This window comes from Xiphophorus hellerii, chromosome 19 (assembly GCF_003331165.1).
Source record: "Xiphophorus hellerii strain 12219 chromosome 19, Xiphophorus_hellerii-4.1, whole genome shotgun sequence".
Taxonomy (NCBI): domain Eukaryota; kingdom Metazoa; phylum Chordata; class Actinopteri; order Cyprinodontiformes; family Poeciliidae; genus Xiphophorus; species Xiphophorus hellerii.
Genome location: NC_045690.1, coordinates 27,656,802 through 27,677,512, shown reverse-complemented (window position 1 = coordinate 27,677,512; position 20,711 = coordinate 27,656,802). Strand labels below are relative to the sequence as shown.

Here is a 20,711-nt window from a genome sequence, read left to right as displayed (position 1 = left end):
CAAAGTGGAGGAGCTGCACTGGTAAATCCATCCATAAATGTGTTTTTTTTTCTCAGTTGATTTACTATTTAATTCCATAGTAGCTAGGTACTGTGTAGTTTGAACTTTTCCACTATTTGATTTGAATTATTTGATTAATTACAGACATGTCACAACCATTGCATCAAGCATATCTACATTAACACTACTGTAGTACAAGTCAATGCATCCATACATGTACACACTCGCATACACGTAAACATATACGCATACACACAGAATTAAACATATTAAAGAAAAAGTAAAATAAACCTCTTGTAAATAAATTTATTTATATATCAGAATGTGCACAATGATAAAAATAAAAAGTAAGGATATACCCAATGTGATCACATCTATCCATACATAGATATTTACACACATACACATACGTATATACACTGCCTGGCCAAAAAAAAAGTCGCCACTAAAAAATGGTCACACTCTCTAATAATTTGTTGGACCGCCTTTAGCTTTGATTACAGCCCGCATTCACTGTGGCATTGTTTCAATAAGCTTCTGCAGTGTCACAAGATTTATTTCCATCCAGTGTTGCATTAATCTTTCACCAAGATCTTGTATTGATGATGGGAGAGTCTGACCACTGCGCAAAGCCTTCTCCAGCACATCCCAAAGATTCTCAATGGGGTTAAGGTCTGGACTCTGTGGTGGCCAATCCATGTGTGAAAAAGATGTCTCATGCTCCCTGAACCACTCTTTCACAATGTGAGCCCGATGAATCCTGGCATTGTCATCTTGGAATATGCCCGTTCCATTTGGGAAGACAAAATGCATTGATGGAATAACCTGGTCATTCAGTATATTCAGGTAGTCAGCTGACCTCATTCTTTGGGCACACAATGTTGCTGAACCTAGACCTGACCAACTGCAGCAACCCCAGATCATAGCACTGCCCCCACAGGCTTGTACAGTAGGCACTAGGCATGATGGGTGCATCACTTCACCTGCCTCTCTTCTTACCCTGATGCGCCCATCACTCTGGAACAGGGTAAATCTGGACTCATCAGACCACATGACCCTCTTCCATTCCTCCAGAGTCCAATCTTTATGCTCCCTAGCAAACTGAAGCCTTTTTTTCTGGTTAGCCTTACTGATTAGAGGTTTTCTTACGGCTACACAGCTGTTCAATCCTAACCCCTTGAGTTCCCTTCGCATTGTGCGTGTGGAAATGCTTTTGCGTTCACAATTAAACATACTCCTGAGTTCTGCTGTTGTTTTTCTTCGATTTGATTTGACCAAACGTTTAAGTAATCGCCGATCACGATCATTCAGGATTTTTTTCCGACCACATTTCTTCCTGGAAGACGATGGTTCCCCACCATCCTTCCAGTTTTTAATGATGCGTTGGACAGTTCTTAACCCAATTCTAGTAGTTTCTGCAATCTCCTTAGATGTTTTCTCTGCTTGATGCATGCCAATGATTTGACCCTTCTTAAACAGACTAACGTCTTTTCCACGACCACAGGATGTGTCTTTTGCCATGGTTGTTTAAGAAATGAGGAGTTACTCATTGCATCAGCTGGGGTTAAATAACTTGTTGCCAGCTGAAAAATAATCGCCTATGCAGTACTTATCCAATAGGAGGCTTGTACCTATTTGCTTAGTTAAATCCAGGTGGCGACTTTTTTTTTGGCCAGGCAGTGTATATATATATATATATATATGTTAAATATTTAACATTTAACAGCAAATGTTAGGCATGTCTCTTTGGCCATTAACTGGTGCTTGATGGCAGTCAGTATATGTTATATAAGTTTTTTTCTAACAGAAGGAAAATAGTGTATTTCTCATTTAAAATATCAGTAGGATCAAAATATTAAAACTGTAATGTCTAGTATATTGTGGAAATTAAAATCCCCAACGGTATTGGTTAACTTGGCATGTACGGACTGGTATAATGTCTTGTAGTATTATTAACTTGAAAAAAAAGCTTTATGATTTCACTGAAAAAGAAAAGTAGTGATTTTTGAAAGTTATGTCAGGACTTCCTTAAAAAACAGATTTTTGATTTCAATGAGTTTTCATCCTGGTAAAATAAAGGTTAAATAAAAAAAAATCACATTGATTATTGCAGTTATAATAATGTGGAGTGCCTGACAGTTGGTGAGGGAGGGTGGGCATGCTGCTACTTGCTTCAAACAGCTAGAATAAACCAGAGCCATATCAGAGGTCGTTGTAGACTTTTTTGTTCCCCATCATTTTGACCGACGGCATTGGAAAAAAAACAACGGTCATATACTACTTTTACCCGTCAAATTGTAATCATATTAACATGTTATTTAGCCCAATTTTTATGCGGTTTAGTCAATATTCACCTAGTTGAACCATGAATCCAGATCCCATCACACATAAAGCAGATAACGCCTCTAACTTTTTGTGGTAGTGACCAAAACCACTGACTGTGGCCCCAATAACTTGTAATAAATGAAATTAAACGACTCCACTTAAATTACAATCACTTCACCTGCTGCGACCTGAACGCACAGCTTCACAAATTCCTTCTGGTCTGCATCTGCAGAGAAATCTGCACTAGTTCATCAGTCAGTTGGATCTGTCTGATCCAAACTGATCAATTGAACTCTGCGAGCTTTTTACCCTGCGCGGTCTGGGGTGCGCTTTTACGAGGATCGTTTTGCATAGTTTCGCTTCTCCAAAACGGACAGATATTGCATCTGCCGCTCTCCTTCTGGGTGCGGGAGGGTAACGTCTTCAGCTCCATTTGTTAAAACCGCAGGGTGAGTTAAATTTAATTCTTCGCAGCGACGGAGCCGCATCCGCATTATTTGTGCAGCGCACTGCGCATGTTACGGTCTAATTAACTTCTGCAAATTTATTTATTTCCTCAAGATAGACTGCCAGCTCATCTGTTCATACTGCAAATGGATTAACACAACATTGAAAACTCTTTAGTTTACTCTATTCTCTATGTAATGGAGACTTGAATTAAATGCGCCATTTCAACCAAAGGTTTAGAAAATGCGCTTCTGAACCAGACGCACGCCAAAGAGTCCGGTCCATAACTCTTCAACACTCTACATCAGCCTCTGGTCAGAAAGTTGCATTTAGTTCAGTGTCCATGAGATGATATTCAGAAAGGATTTTTTTTATTTATTGACTTTTGTTGCCTCTACGATGAACTCTTTACGTAAAGTTTATAATGTGTGTGCAGGTGCACCAGTCAAGGGTGTTAATTATAACCTGTCAAATGATGGACGGGCTTAAAATTTTCTCGTCGTTTAAAAAATAACCAGTCAAATACGGAAAATATTGCGTTAATGCGAGCTCTGAGCCATATATGATTCTAAATGGTAAAATCAGCTCCTGAAAATGTTAGCAGTTTGAAACATTTCTACTTCTACACATATTCTGCTGTTGTGGAACAGCTTTATGGCACTTTGTAAAGTCTGTCTTTCTTAGTGTATTGACAATGCAGTACCAAATACATTAAATATAAATTGGATCAAGTTTTGGATAAGCTACATTTGTATTTTTAATGACCAAAGTACTAATTTAGAGGGTAATTTATAATTCTTTTCATTCAATGAAAAGGTTTGTTTCTGAATGAAAGCGAGACCACATCTCAGAAAAGATAAGAAAACAGTGCAAAAAAATGCTTAAAAGAAGCAGTAAGGATCTCCTTCAACAGTCTTTAAAGGTACATCTTAAAAATTAGAATGTCATGAAAAAGTTCAGTATTTCGTCGCTCACTTCAGAAAGTAAAACTCATAGATTCATAAGAGTGAAATGTTTTTAAAAAAAATATTGTTTAAAGATGACAAAAACCCAAATTTGGTGACTCAAATGATTTTGAAGGAGTTCAATATTGTAAAGTCATGGTGTCACACCCTAATCACCTGATTACCTTTAAACACCTGCAGAGGTTTCCTGACAAACTGGTGCTCTGTCAGGGTCAACAGGAAGACTGCTTACTGGACAGGGGTCCAGAAAACAGTCATTGACGAGTCCAGAAGGACAGCAAGTGACAACAAAAAGTTGAGTGGAAGGAAACAGTTGATAGGAAAAGTGCACCATCAAAAGGAATTACTGCTGCCTGAAAGGATTGTTAAACAGAATCCACGTACTGTTCTGTTGGAATCTCTAACCCATCAAAGTATTGTCAAATTCAAGAAATGTAACATTTTTAAGGATACATTTACAGTTGGGGAACAGAATCTTGTAGAGTCAGCCCACAATTATGAAACATAAGTCTTCTACAAGTAACCCTAAAAACATTGAAAAAAACGCTCTATGATTCTGTTTTAGAAATTGGCTCATAGACTGAAACTGCAGGTTTGATGCCAAGAAGTGATGCCAAGATGTACGAGGGAAATGGAATAAATGTTATGTTTAGGTCATCCAAAATACCTTAGCTTGCTTGCATGGGTTTTGTCATCCAAGATATTTACTTTGACTTGTCAGGAGCCAGATTCTGTCTAACCTGTTACAGGGTGGATTAGCACTGCCTGTGTAATTTAAAAAAAAGTGCTTCTGGTTCTGCTCCTGGCTGCCTAACCCTGCCAAAGTCTGCTGCTTGGAGCTCTATATGATATTGCATTCTTTAAAGATGCAATATCTTTGGTTGATTTTTTCCCCCCTTAGTTAAATCTGATCAGAATGAAGTGTTTTTACAATGTAGATGCATTTTTTTCAGAAGTATTTTTTAAAATGTGAAATGTATACTATTTTTAGCTTTTCATTCAATTTAAAATATTACATTAAATAAGGAAACAATATTTGTGTAGCAGCCAGAACATTCAAAGTTATTTTATAAGTGTTTAAAAGCCTCTCAAAGTGTCTTTATGAAATATAATTGTTAAAAAAAAGAGGCGCTTGTAGGCCTGTCGCGATAAACGGTAAATCAATTAATTGTACGATAAATTAAAACTATCGACGTCATTTTAATTATCGGCATTATCGTCTCTTCCCCTTTTTCTCTTTCTGTTGATGACACTGAATGAAAAAAGGCTTAACTCCGGGGCTCTCCACTGACTCGTCTCTTCCTCATTTCCGTAGTGTAAAGCCCAGCGCACAAGACACGATCTTACAGCTGTCGGCCGATTGTCGGCCCATTTTCAAAACCTGACAGATCACACATTAGCCGACAGAAATCCTAGGTATAACGGTTCGATCGGGTTCGGTCCTGCCGTGTGGTGTCCAACAATGGGCACAAAATAATGGCTACAAGTCCAGTTAACTAATTTTAAAACCAGGCATTAATCAATGCTTTACTACAATCTACCTGCAATGCATGCGACTAGTGTCAGCGTAAAGTCCTGACTGAATGAAAATCATTATAACCTATTTACGTCACGTTAACGAAGAACAGCTGAAAAGTTACCGGGTTTATCAACTGCGGTAGCAATTTCGCTCCAACTCCTCCTCTTGTCATTTCTATATTCTTTGCATGTTGAATAAACATTAATGTTGTTTCCACATATCATCTCCAATGTCCGCTGGACTTCGGGTTGCGCCGTGTCAGCTGTTTGGGATTCCCCGACGTAATTTCCCTTCAGAAAACGGGAGGAGAATCCAAGCTTTCTGATTGGCTACCTGTCACATTCAACAGGCTGCGTTAGGGGAAAACCCCTGATTTAGATCGGAGCGGCAACGACGATCTACCGTAACAAACCACACAATCTTAGAAAGATCAACGTTCTGAGATTGTATGAAGGGGAAAAATAGGAGCAAAAACCGTGTAGTGTGAATTATTGCATCAGGTAGTCGATGTGCCCATCTTCTCTATTTAAATCTAATTATTACTGAAGGGCAACATAATGTACAGACTTCATAATCTTTTGGTTGAATGCAGTATTTATTTCCACTTTATGTTGGCTTTATGTTGTTTAGTTTTGTTTTTTTCAAGTGAGTTTTTTGTTAATGGAGACTGAGAATCCATTTTATTTTTGTTTTTGGTTGTTTTGTTTATTTTGTTTATTAGCTCAAGTGTTAAATGTTCCTTTGAAAATAAAGTGTATCTATCTTTGGCAGGAAATCACATGGGTATTACATCATTTCCATTAAATCAGTGTAAAAAGGTCTTCAAACAATATTATCGTTTATCGCAATAATTTTTGAGACAATTAATCGTTGAGCAAAATTTACTATCATGACGGGCCTAGGCGCTTGCATGTGTTGCACATGATAGTGAAAGGGTCTTTCCTTTCAAAGGCAAGTGATTTAGATATAACAGAACCCTATCAAACAGGCATTTTTTGTTTTCACATACTGTGAATTTTTGAATGGAGACGTTTGTAAATATAATCACAGGTCAACCTAAAGTGTGAGGAAATAAATCTAAAGAAAAATAAATCCAGAAAATCACATTCTATGCCTACTAAATTAATTAGCATTTTATTTCTTAAATATTTGATACTAACTAGTAGGGCTTTGTAATTTTATCGATTCTACAATATTTATCAATATTTTTTTTTCTCAAAATGTGTCAATTTTTCATCCGCCAGTTTCGATACATTAAATCTTATTTTGAGTTTTATGTCAAATCCACATGAATTAAATATTACACATGACATTTTTTACTCAGTTGCACATAGGGCTGTAGCGATACAATAATCTCACAATGTGATATATTTTGCTCATGATACGATACATATCACAATATTCAGCAAACGATACAATTTGATACATTTTTAAGATTTTCTGAAAGATTTTACAGGGACTGTGATTTTGGTGACATTTTGTGACTGTTCCATTGACTTGAGTTGAATTAATTGAACTGATGGTGTAATAAATGTTTTTGCTGTATATTTGTTATACATTTGCTTTGTTTAAATGTTAATTGTGTGGCTTTGTGTATTTGGTTATGGAGCAAAGGAACTTTTTTGTCTTCACTTATATTAGATACTGTAATTTATTTCATTTCATTTAATTAATTGTAACTTTCATTACATGTAATTTTTAATGTACAAGCTACAAATTGCAACTTGTGCATTAAAACTGACATGGAATTAGGCCTGTTGCGATAAACAGTAAATCAATTAATCGCACGATAAATTAAAACTATCAACCTCATTTTAATTATCGGCTTTATAGTTTCTTCTGGCCTTTTTCTCTTTCAGTTGATGACACTGAATGAAAAAAGGCTCAACTCCGGTTCTCTCTGCTGACCCATTTCCTTAGTATAATGCCCAGCGCGCACTACACAATCTTAGAGCTGTCTGCCGATTGTCAGCCTATTTTCAAAACCTAAGAGACCACACATTAGCCGACAGAAATCCTAGGTATAACTGTTCGATCGTGCCGTCCAACAATGGGCAAAAAATAATGGCTACAAGTCCAGTTAACTAATTTTAAAATGCTTTACTACAATCTACCTGCAATGCATGTGGCTAGTGTCAGCGTAAAGTCCTGACTGAATGAAAATCATTATAACCTATTTATGTCACGTTAACGAAGAACAGCTGAAAAGTTACCGAGTTTATCAACTGTGGTAGCAATTTCGCTCCAACTTCTCCCCTTGTCATTTCTATATTCTTTGCACAAAACGTTGAATAAACATTAATGTTGTTTCCACGTATCATCTCCAATGTCCGCTGGACTTCGGGTTGCTTTCTGATTGGCTACCTGTCACATTCAACAGGCTGCGTTAACGCTCAAAGTCTGGGGAAACCCCTGATTTAGATCGGAGCGGCCACAACGATGTACCGTAACACACCACACACTACAGGACGATCGGTTACGAAATGGCAAGTGACAATATTAGAACGGACAACGTTCTAATAATAACAGACTTCATACAGACTTCATAATCTGCACTCTTTTGGTTGAATTCAGTATTTATTTTCACTTTGGCTTTATGTTGTTTAGTTTTTATTCTAGTACGTTTTTTGTTAATGGAGACTGAGAATCCATTTTATTTTTGATTGTTTTGTTTATCAGTTCCAGTGTTAAATGTTTTTTTGAAAATAAAGTGTATCTATCTTTGGCAGGAAATTGTATGCATTATTACGCCATTTCCATTAAATCCGTGTAAAAAGGTCTTCAAACAAAATTATCGTTTATCGCAATAATTTTTGAGACAATTAATCGTTCAGTAAAATTTGTTATCATAACAGGCCTACATGAAACAGTCACAAAATGTCACCAAAATCACTCTGTCCCTATAAATCTTAAAGAAAATCTTAAAAGCCTATTGAATCATCTCGGTTGCCAAATATTGTGAGCAGAATATTGCATAGTGTATTGTGAGATTAGTGTATTGCTACAGCCCTACTAACCAGCTGTAATTCTGGCTTTCTGTCTGGTCGGTCAAGAAGTCCTGTTCTCTTCTGAAAAGACACCTGTCCTCACACTCAAACAATTAGACCAAAGAGCTGTCTAAGGTTGCCACGGACAACACTGTAGACCTCCAGCTGAATGGGCTCCAGGTGAACAGCTTGGTGAGAAGGCAGCAACTGTTGGCGTGACTATTAGAAAATGGAAGAAATTCCAAATGACTGCAATCTACATCAGACTGGGCTCCATGCTTGATCTGGACTCATAAAGAATCAGTAATCATGAAAGTTTAAGGATCAACCCAGAACTACATGAGACCTGAAGTAACCTTTGAAACTACAGTCTCAAAGTTTACTAAAGGAACACACCTGCAGCATTTGAAGGTCGTCCTGATAAAGGCAGCAGATGTTCAGGTCACAATGTGATTTTATTTATTTATTTATTTTTTTGTGGATTTTTTCAGATTCTGTCTCTTTCAGTAGAGATGTAGCTATAATTACAGGCCTTTGGGACCCTGGCAGATTGGTGTATCAAAACCTCATTCCACCCAGTATAACGCTGGAGGAGAAACTGATAAACGACAAAATGCACTGGACTGGAGTTTCTGAAGAGTTAGGTCAGCTGAGAGCAAGGAAACTGAGCTATGTGCACTGGACATTACTGAGCTGTCCGATTTGAGTCCTAAATAAGGCAATCTCCTGTGACGCTGTCCTTATACAGTTTCAATTCAATTTGTTTCTATAAAATAAATTATAGTTCACAACAAGGCACTTTACAAAAACAATTTCAATTTAATCATATATACATTCCAATTGATCTTTGTTATCAAGCAGTCCAGTAAGCTTAATTAATTATTCAAAGGAAATTAAAAAGCTTCCATTTAAGGAAACTCAGCGGATTGCATTGAGTCTTTGACTTGCAGCATTCACTTCTCCTGAACGAGTGCGCACTGCTGGCATTGAGTCGTTGACTTTACATCCCTCACACGGAGCATGCAGGTAGTGACAGTGGAGAGGAAAAACTCCCCTTCAACAGGAAGAAACCTCCAGTAGAACCAGAATCTGGCTCTGCTGCTAAGTTCTGTATTAAAGTTTTAATTGAAGTCTTAAAAGTATTCAGGTTGTCTGTGTCCGTAAACTGGGACACAGTTTTCTGGACTTGACAAAGTGATATACAAGCACAGGCCATCTACCATTTACTGTGCTAAATATTTTTTAAGACTTTTGAGTTATGGCGTCATAATACATTCCAAATAATGATGATTAAAAGCCCACAAGACCGTGTTCGGGAGTGTTAGCTTTACTATTTTCTTTAGTTTGCTCACTGAGAGCATCAATAAATTAAAAAATATGATTAAATGATGTGTGTAGTTTAGTGATGAATATTACACTTCATCTGACAAGTATCCTAAAGAGATTCATCATAAATGGGCATATATTTGTTTGAGGCCATAACAGCTGTATCATGCAGTCACAGACATAGTTGCCTAATAAAGACGTAATGCATAGTTATTATCACTTATCACAATAGTAGTACAAAAAAATCTACAAAAACACTTCAAGTCTATATTCTCCACCTGTAGTGTATCGTCTGTCAGCCAAACCATTCCACCATGTTTGATGTATTTTCATGTGCTCAGCCAGTGATGCTTTTTTGCATTTTCTTCTTGCGCTTTCCATTCAGTTTTAGTTTTCCAATGACATGAGCACAGAAAGACCGTATTTTCTGCTGCAGGTTCCATTCTGTCTGTGCCCTTTGCGCTGTCTTAGTGATCTTAGTGTAGGAAGAGCTGTGCAAAGTGCAACTGAAGTGCCAGTTAAGTTTTATAGTATTCAAAGAAAGTTTATGAAGCACCATAACTATGGTTTCTGTAAGTTATGGTTACACTTGTTTAACTGTAAATCATTAAGTCAAATCAAAGCTTTGTTTTTGAACACTCTCGATCTAGTTCACCCATATTGGAACAGCATAAGGCAACACAATGCATTCATTTTATGAAATTTAATATGGTACCGGCCTATTTCTTAATATAGAGTTTTGGTGTTGGGGACTAACTGGTCATCAGTCTAGGAAGTGGAGTTTTTTTATTTGATTGTCTTCTCTTCATATCGCATGTTTCCTTGGAGTTTGCAGCACCTTCAGTCAATGACCTACTGTAAAGGTCATTGACTTTACGTCCTAGACAGGCTATATTTGTAATTTGCTACTAACATTTTCCAACATATTTTGAACACATTAGATTTATTTTACATTTGAACAAAACATTCTAGATTTAAAAATCTGTAGCTTTAGGACCTCTGGCAACACATCACCTTACAGCATTTCAGTAACACAATTTAACCTTTTTTTTCACATTCTTCCAGCTTAGTGAGTCTTGTCAACATGCATCTTTAAGGCGTATTCAGTGTGTGTGTTCTTGATAACTTTCATGTCAAGAAAGGCTTATTCACTGAGATTTCTTTTACCGAAACGGCAACCAACGGTCGTCCTCATACAGTTCCATCAATCACCCAAAGAACATAAACGGATGAAATGCATTCCCTCTATAGAATGATGAGCTCCTTTATATGTGACGGCTGCTCCTCTGCACTAAATGGACTCGGTTGGGCTCCACCTTAGAGGTTTTCCTTGCCTTACTGCTCTTTTATTTCTTTTTGTTTTTCATGAATATTGTTGGGGGAAGGAGTCGGTCTGTTCATGAAGTTAATTCCATCGCACATTTTACAGTAGATATTGCCAGATTCAATCTTTTCACATTCCCAGATTATTTTCTGGAGAAAAGCTTTGGGCCCTACTATCGAACTGACTTTTCATTGTATTTCTTTGTATTAAAACTGGCATCTAGCTGTAGTTTAACAGATTTTAAATGTTTTCCTTGATCTACACGGCAAGATGTAGCTTTGCATTGGAAAAGTAACTTCCTGTCGGTGGATGTAAAAATGAAATGTGAATGAAAACTATGAATGAGAATATAATAGGAACACTCTTTATTGTCCTGCAAAGGGAAAATTCAGGTACAACATCAAGTATGTAACCTCCCGCCCCCATGTCTCTCCCAGCAGGGCTATGTCCTCGGCACCCACCTCATCTCCGTCGGTGGACAAAGTGGACGGATTTTCTCGGAAGTCTGTAAGGAAGGCCAAGCAGAAGCGATCACAGAGTTCGTCCCAGTTCCGCTCTCAAGGCAAACCCATCGAGCTCACGCCTTTGCCACTGCTCAAAGGTGAGAATGACCCGTATCTCTGGAGTCACATTCCAAACTTAGTCTCTCAGGAAGTAATAAATTTAAACCACTGGCAGAAGAAACTCTTCATACAACAAGGAATGATCACTGACACACTTATTTCTACTCAAGTCTGAGAAAAAAACAGCCAAACTTTACAGATTAATTATTCTGTTAATATCCTCTTTCCTGAGCTACTGGTAAGCAATTTAGCTACTCACAAAAAACAAAAAGGAATACACTAATTAAACAAGAAAACATAGAGAAAAAAATACTGATTTACAGAACTTTAAAGGCATTACAACAGTTTTATAGAACAGAGTAGCATCACACTTTAGGGAAGGAGTATCAAGTCCAAAGAAAAAGGTGAGGAGGTTAGGTCACTGTCCAGACTCAGACCTGCCCACCACATTGAGACAATAGGTCATAAAACTCAACTCACTTTTGAGCTGATTGTCAGTAAGGTCAAGGTAGGGGTGGGCGAGATCACCCACCCCTACTTTGATATCACAATAATTTTTTTAAATGAGTCAATAAAGATATCACAGACGATATTCCACATTCTTTTTCTTTTGTGGAGGGGCATTTGTAATTTTTTTTTTACTTTATAAAGTCACTACATTTAAAATTTTTTATACAAAATCACACAATGTTTAATGAGTCAAAGAAAATGCAGAATACATAAATGAAAATGTAAGCTAACAAGAAACAGCCTGTCCAATGGACATAAAAATACTTAAATATACCAATTAAACAAATGGTTGTGGTTTAACAGAACATTAGTTTTACTAGATGTTAAAGTGTTTTCCCCTCATGTTTTTTTTAAATGCAAACATTGTGTGCAAAACTAAAAATCTTTTTTAATCAAATCTTCCTTTTAATTAAGAATGTTTAACACCAAAATATGTCACATAAAAAACACTGCAACCAGTACAAGCTTGAGCACATTTCTTAATGATCTGGAACTTTGTTCATTTTCATTTCTTTCATCTGTCATGGACATCTCCAATGCGGTAGTGACCGTCAGTCAGTGTTTTCATGAATGATATGATTTGGCCAAGCCCTAGGCCAAAAGCAGTGTCCAAAAATCCAAAAATTGACGGAACAGGAAAAAAGTCGTACCCTTCTGCCATGCGTAACGCTAGCTGGCTTTCTAGAAGTTTTCCAGTGAACATTTCAAGGTTTTGAAATAAAGCTGCTTCCAGGAGAGCAGGTTAGAAGAAAAACGTTCTGAGCTCTTGTGTCTCTGTGGGAGGCCAACCCTAAAGATAAGACTTTGGGACTCAGGTCTTGCTTTTCTAGTGGGGATCAGATCTTATCTGATCAAGACTGAGTTTTTTTTGTTTTGTTTTTTTTTGAAAGGGGGAGTTTTGGCAGTGATGCCTCCACCAGCACAAAGAATGCTTAGGAATTAGTTCTAATCAGTTTTGAATTAAAAATAGAATCAAATGTGATGTGTATGGACAACTTTGTGACCGCTGCCCAGTAAGAAGTGATGTGAAATAAACAAAGCTTGATCACAATACGATAGTGGGAGGATATAATGTCAAAATAGTCAAGCAGGATTCTGAGTCCTCATTCCTCCTTCTGATGCTCCACATAATCTGACTGTGCTCTTGGCTTGAAGCAATGTAATTACAATAATAAATTCAATGAGGAGCTGTGGATTGCAGTCAATAAACAGTTTAATATGGGGCAAAGTGCTCATTTCCCAGCAGCAGAGTTGGCGTTTTCCATTCTACCTTTTATTTACTTTGAGTTATCATAAGCTGACCAGCTCACTGTTTATGGTCTTCCCTGTGTTCTCTTCCCTGCTCATATCTGTTACGACAGTTGTCAGTTGAGCATACCTTTTCAAAGATATGATTTGTGGAACTGATTTGCTAATCTTATGGATGATTGATTGGATAAATAGTTGGATCATTAAATGTGACTATTTGAATCACATGTGGTTATTTAAGAGGATGTGAGTGAAACGTAAAACAAAAACTCCAAATTATAAAGCCTTTCAAAAGTATACAATCTGAAGACATGTCCTTTATTCCACAAGGAGTGTAAATATTGTAACTAATACAGATTTCTTCAGAGTTGTTGATCCTGATGCTGTAGGCCAGACCTCCTGTAGAGGTCAGTATTACAGTGAGTCTGAAGAATACACTAACTGAAGAGAAACTGATGTGGCTGATGCTGAGTTGTTGTTAATGTTCTTATTTTATGAAACATTAAATAAAGAACAACAATCTTCAGAGATTCCAGAACAGAACCAGCCTTTTTATCAAGTTGTTTAGGAGAGGGGCAGGATAGGAGTATGCTGAGTTTGTTCCTGAACTGAACTTGTTAGTCTAACGGCACATGTGGCAACGTGCATGCAGCCTGTTGCAGTTACTTCTGCTTATCTTTTTTCTTTTTATTTTTATGACTTTTTAATTTTTTTTCTACATAATTTTATTTTTCAATGTTACAAGAAGCTCATTTTTCAACAATCTCTTTTTTTTTTTCTTATCTGTTGAGATGCTTTGTTTTTTTTGCTGGGCTGGTCACAACAACTTGGCTGCATTGTTTACAGCTAGGCCTGTCACGATAACAAATTTTGCTGAGCGATTAATTGTCTCAAAAATTATTGCGATAAATGATAATATTGTTTGAAGACCTTTTTACACTGATTTAATGGAGATGACGTAATAATGCATGCAATTTCCTGCCAAAGATAGATACACTTTATTTTCAAAAGAACATTTAACACCGGAACTGATAAACAAAATAAACAAAACAACCAAAAACAAAATAAAATGGATTCTCAGTCTCAGTTAATAAAAAATGTACTTGAATAAAAACTAAACAACATAAAGCCAAAGTAGAAATAAATACTACATTCAACCAAAAGAGTGCAGATTATGAAGTCTGTATATTATGTTGCCCTAAAGTAATAATTTGATTTAAATAGAGAAAATGGGCACATCGACTACAATAGTTGATGCAATAGTTCACACTACACATTTTTGTTGCCCAGATTTTTCCCCTTACGACAATCTAAAAACGTTGGCCGTTCTAAGATTGTCGCTTGCGATTTCATAACCGATCATCCTCTTAGTGTGTGGTGTGTTACGGTAGATCGTTGTGGCCGCTCCGATCCAAATCAGGGGTTTTTCCCGACTGGGAGCGTTAACGCTTCCTGTTGAATGTGACAGGTAGCCAATCAGAAAGCACGGATTCTCCTCCGTGCTTTCTGAGGGGAAATTACAGAAGGGAATCCCAAACAGCTGACAACCCGAAGTCCAGCGGACATTCGAGATGATATGTGGAAACAACATTAATGTTTATTCAACATTTTGTGCAAAGAATACAGAAATGACAAAGGGAGGAGTTGGAGCGAAATTGCTACTGCAGTTGATAAACCCAGTAACTTTTCAGCTGTTCTTCGTTAACATGACATAAATAGGTTATAGTGATTTTCATTCAGTCAGGACTTTACACTGACACTAGCAACATGCATTGCAGGTAGATTGTAGTAAAGCATTGATTAATGCCTGGTTTTAAAATTTGTTAACTGGACTAGTAGCCATTATTTTGTGCCCATTATTGGACACCACACGGCACGATCGAACCATTACCTAGGATTTCTGTCTGCTAATGTGTGGCCTCTTAGGTTTTGAAAATGGGCCGACAACTCTAAGATCGTGTTGTGTGCGCTGGGCATTACACTAAGGCAGGGGTGTTCAAAGTCGGTCCTTGAAGGCCGGCATCCTGCGCGTTTTAGTTCTCTCCCTGGTGGTAGCAACAACCTTTTCAGCATGTTAGTGTTCTTCTTAGGTCTTCTGACAAGCCATCATTTGATCCAGGTGCGTTAAACCAGGGAGAGAACTAAAATCTGCAGGATGCCGGCCCTCCAGAACTGACTTTGAACACCCCTGCACTAAGGAAACGAGGAAGGGAGGGTCAGTGGAGAGCACCAGAGTTGAGCCTTTTTTCATTCAGTGTCATCAACAGAAAGAGAAAAAGGCCGGAAGAGACGATAAAGCCGATAATTAAAATGACGTCGATAGTTTTAATTTATCGTACGATTAATTGATTTATCGTTTTTCGCGACAGGCCTATTTACAGCAGGAATCACCTGATTGGATGGAGCCGGCCAGCCACAGAATTCCCCTTGGATATCTGGAGAACACCTTGAGGTTGCAGAGAAGGAAACAAACAGAGGAGAGCAATAAGAAAGAAACAACAAAGATATGCAAGCTATTTCTTCGCTCCTTTAGAATTGGCAACATAAGATAAATGGTTAACAAGATGGAGGAATTAACAGGGCTGGTCAGGAGACTGAATGAGTACTGGTGTTTTTACGGAGACATTCCTGATGCCAGTGTCTCCATCGAGGGCTACCGGACTGTTCTGGGCCAACAGGGATTACACCGGGAGCGGTCAGCTCTAAGAAAGGGGCTTGCTGTTCTAGTAAACGACTAAAGGGAGAAGCGTGGACTTAAGTTTACCATAAAATAAAGCAAAGTTTGCTGCTACAAAATAAACCTTTTACCCTCATGCAGTGTGCTGTCAAAATATTGCCAAGATGAGCTAAGGTCTCTCCGCACTCATCACCTGAGAAACGGTTTTGCTTAGTACAAAGTTCTCAAAAAAATGTGAGCTCTATTCAAGTGACTAAAACCCTCTGCTCATCTAAAATGAGGGTTTTCATCTTCCATCTTCTAAAGGGCCCAGCATTGTCAGGCGGAAGTCCCACTGCACAGACCTTTCATAGCCCATAAGACTGAGCAAACCAAGTGCCCCCCCTCCCCGCCAGTAATGTCATGATTTTCTTTGTGTGATGTACAACAGAATTAGTAACCATGGCAGAGAGGAACAATTATGAGTTCTCAAGTTCGGAGGAGGAGGAAATCATGATTGTCAGGCTGAAAAATCTCATTTTGTTTTCCCCTCATCATAAAAAACAAAAAGAAAAAAGGGAAGGCTTTGTTGAGCAGTTTTCCCACTTCATTGGACCAGAATTGAGTGTTGCATCTTCACGGCCTTGGACAACTGCTCCTTAGAGTCTGCTCTCTGACTGAAAAACATGTTCTGTCCTACCTTCCAAAGGTAGTCAGAACAGCAGGTCATGGAAGCTGAGTAGTGCTGCTTTCTACATAAATACTCATGAAATTCTGACCAACCACACAATAGGTTCACATGGAACCGGGGATGAAAAGTTCACCAGTGGTATTGTGAGAAGAAGGGCCAAAGAACATGAGACTGAGAAGAAAATGACACGATTTTTGTCACACAGCTGCAGTAGTGAGAACAGACCTTGGCAGTTCGGCTCAACCAGGCAGAGCAGTTAAGGCCACGCCTTCTCTGTTGTGGACCCATATTGTTGTTTGGCTGGTGTTGTCAGGATTTCCCCACAGATTTAGTATTAGTATCTACATGCTAGCATTCATGTAGGAGGGCAGATCTGTCTCCAAATTCAGTGTGCAACAAGCTTAAAAAAATGAGAAGCTAAAATAGGTGCACAATGCTGCCCAGCCTAGCTTCTCTCTGGGGCTTCTCTCCAGCTCTGTGTGGCCAATGAAGACCACCGACATGCTGCCGTCTTCCCCACCATGTCCGTCCTCCCTTCAAGAGAAACCCGATCCATGTGGTGTCTCTTTACATTTTTCCAACTCCACTCGCCACAAACAAGTCATCAGAGGAGACTGGATTATTTAAGCCTCTTGTCCATATTTTGCACAAATTAATTCCCACAGTCACATTCATGACTGTCTGTTTCAGCTGTTGGTTCCTACTTGAGGAAGGAAATCTGATTAAGTGAGTTACAGTTTTCATTGAAGGAGTCTTGTGAACATGTAGCTGCCAGCATAGCATGGTGTGTTAAAGTTAGCCTCTGCTGTCAGGAGCTGTCTTCTACCAGACAACCCTGTCTGTCTCTTATGTGTGCAAAGGTGAACTTCAAAAGAACTAATGGAAAACAGCTGCTTTTTATAAGCATTTAGAAGTAAAGAGCTGGCTTAAGTCTGAGTAGTGCATTTGATCATCATTTCTGTCTGAGAATGTTTGGGTTTAGAGCAGAGCATGTGTAACAAGATGGTCATCTTCATCTTGTAAGCAACTAAGCGTTAGCTAAAATTTTGGGTAGTTATGACCCAGATATGTTAATTCATTGCTTCTTTAATCATTGTTACAGTAAGAATATTTAAGTTCCTGAAACAGGCTTGCTGCTTGTTCAACCACTCAAAATCAGTGCTTTCCTCCTACAGTAAGCTCTACTAGCTTATTCATCACGGTGTAAATTTAACAAAAATTTGACTCAAAGGATTTAAAGATAAACCCTGCTGTCTGAGATTATGTTGGGTAACTTAAACATCTGAGACACACCAGAGTTGACAGACCTTGTTAAAGTTATTTGGCAAGTTGAACATAAAAAAGTTACCTTGAGTTGTTTATGTATTGGCTTTAGTCTGTAATAAAAACTCTTAAAGGGATCTTAAAATTTTGCACAAATTACCTTTGTGTATTTCTCACTTGTCAAAGATGTAATCACAAGCCTATTTTTGAGACATTTGCTTAGAAATGATCTTCCCAAAATAAATTCAGCATATCTAAGCAGCTGGAAGGTTTGCTTGAATGATTTAAGAGTCTAATAAAGGTCCCGCTCACACACAGGTTACCCCAGAGGAGTACGTTTCTTACGAGGTCAGAGTAAACTACACACAATGGAAAATAAAAGCTAATCTATCATCTCAAAATTTAGTACACATTAAATTAACATTTTTTTTTTAAATAACATAGCAACCCAAAACTTGCACTTCAAAGTGCACAAACTGCCCATTAACTGTCGCAATATTATGCTGAAAAAAGTCCCTTTCACATGAGTTCCACAAACACTGAAGCACAAACTCTCCGTTATGGATCACTTTGTTCTTCCAGACTGCACGATTCCCAGATCATGGACTTTGAGGTTGTAGCTCATAGACCTGGGATTGTGGAATCATAGGGATGAGACTTAAAATTAGCAAGCTTCGTTAGAATAGGATAGAAACAGCCTTTATTGTTCTGCTGAGGACAAACTGGTATAACAGCAGCAACAGATATAAAGGTTCGCATAGAAAGTTCTTAGTTTTAAAAATGAAACATTAAAATAAGGACTGATTATAATAATATACTGTACAAGACTATAATAGAAAATATTGTGCAGTTATTAGAAATAGGTGTATCGGACAGGCAATCAAAGGGATGTGCAATTAAGATGAATCCCAATTTAAAATGTACATAATTTGCATGTGTATTGGTTGAACATCGAAAAATAAAATCACATACTATTTAGACATTAGCAAGTTCCGTGTTCCAATACTCCCACACACTGTGCAGAAACATATTTTTTAAATACAAGTAAATTTCCAATGTTAAGTTGTCAGGAAATATAAAAATATTGTGGGTGATTATGTTTCTGGAAGCTATTGTTAACAATGCTTAAACACACAACTATAGTGTTGAAAACAATAATGAGTTTAATCTTTGAGTTTGAGCTCTGTTTGTTCAAATATATATTTGTAAATGTATATTTGTGTATTTCAGCAAGTTACTTTTATCACTGTTTGCTTTCAAGGCTGGCGAATTAAACTAGAACCCCTCTACCAGATTCCATTAAATTTGTGTTGAAATGCTGTTAGTGGTGCTGATAATGGGAATTCTGCTCGGGCCTCATACAACCTTGGACTTGTGCATTTACACTACACTGCCAAAAATATTTGCTAACCCATCCAAATTATTGAAATCAGGTATTCCAATCACTTCCATGGCCACAGGTGTGTAAATCGAAGCACACATACATGCAGACTGTTTTTACAAACATTTGTGAAAGAATGGTACGTTCTCAGGAGCTCAGTGAATTCCAGTGTGGAACTGTGATAGGATGCCACCTGTGTAATAAGTCCAGTCATGAAATTTCCTCACTCCTAAATATTCCACAATCAACTGTCAGATGTACTATAAGAAAATGGAAGTGTTTGGGGAGGAGATGCAGTAGTATATACCCATGTAAGTTTGTAACGTACGAGCAGGGGGATGATGTAACCAATGTGAGAGCGGAGGGGGCACAATATGGGACATTTACAGGAAAATAATAATATGGCAGCACAGCGGGAAAGGGGGGTAAAAAAAGCTGTCGTTTCCTAGCCAAAGTGTGACTTGACAGGTATGACTGTTTTTGTTTGTTTTCCATTGTCAGCTGTATTGTCACCAATGGTCTCACAAATGGCTTTCTTTCTCAGCCTTGTACAGCATGCCAAAAAACAGTTCCTGGGAGGCTCAGGTTAATTTGTATTTCTGTGTAACATTGTAGCGAGATCAATAATTAAGTGAGATTTCTTAACTAGTTTTTATTGGATGTCAAAGTCGACTAGATTTTTTTTCTTTTTGAAGACTGTTGATTAGGAGGTAGAAGTTCATCCTCTAACTGGTGGGTTGCTGGTTCGTGCTCCTGTTCCATTTGTCTTAGTTGCTGTGTCCTTGGGCAAGACACTTTACCCACCTCCCCTGCTGGTGGTGGACAGAGAATCCTCCAGTGCATGGCAGCCTCACATCCGTCATTCTGCCCAAGGGCAGCAGTGGCTTCTATCCAGTAGCTTGCCACCATCAGTGTGTGAATGTATGCTTTGGGGTCTTGATGGACCGCTAGACAAGTACAGGCCATTTCTCATTTAAACTAAGATGTCTAGTAAAGATCAGAAAGGACCAAAATGTCCAGTGTCATCTTAGTGGAAGGAACATGTCTGTGTTTTCCCTTTTACTAGTAATTACATGAATCCCAATCTCTTTCCAGTAAAACAGCAACACTGCTGGTGTTTTGCTAGGAACACACTGGAGCAGTTGGTGAGTGAGCTGCAGTAAAGGGCAGGTACCTCTGACGTCAGCCTTGGGGATTCCCGCAATGTGAGATGTGCAGCTGTCTTAGCACCTGCAGCTGGAATGCCAGAGACTGTATTCGAGTGGACCCTTCCAGATGATCATTGCACCTCTATTCCAAAACAGATTTTGCATTTAAAAATATTTGGTTTTCAAAGCAATGTCTGTCTAAAAGAGGTGCCTGTTCTCACTAGAACTATGGAAATGGTTCTGTAGCTCAGACACTAGACTTTAAAATATTTTTGTTAAAAGGAGGGTTGGCTTCTTGACAGTTTGATGGCATTTAAAACAAAGTTGTGAAGTCTTCTCATTGTTTATTGTTTAGTGG

The 20,711-nt window shown here is 38.1% G+C and overlaps 1 protein-coding gene across 4 annotated transcripts in view; it reads left to right on the top strand.

Moving 5' to 3' along the window:
* LOC116709639 (serine/threonine-protein phosphatase 2A 56 kDa regulatory subunit epsilon isoform) overlaps window positions 1–20,711 on the top strand; it is a 47,078-nt gene that overhangs the window by 5,250 nt on the left and 21,117 nt on the right. For 2 of the 4 annotated variants that reach the window (XM_032548291.1, XM_032548290.1), the window contains exon 2: window positions 11,334–11,494. In XM_032548291.1, coding sequence (XP_032404182.1) covers window positions 11,338–11,494 — 157 coding nt within the window. In that variant the 5' untranslated portion in view covers window positions 11,334–11,337. Of the gene's footprint in view, window positions 1–11,330; window positions 11,495–20,711 lie in introns of all 4 variants that reach the window. The other 2 variants (XM_032548292.1, XM_032548289.1) reach the window with 1 other exon arrangement.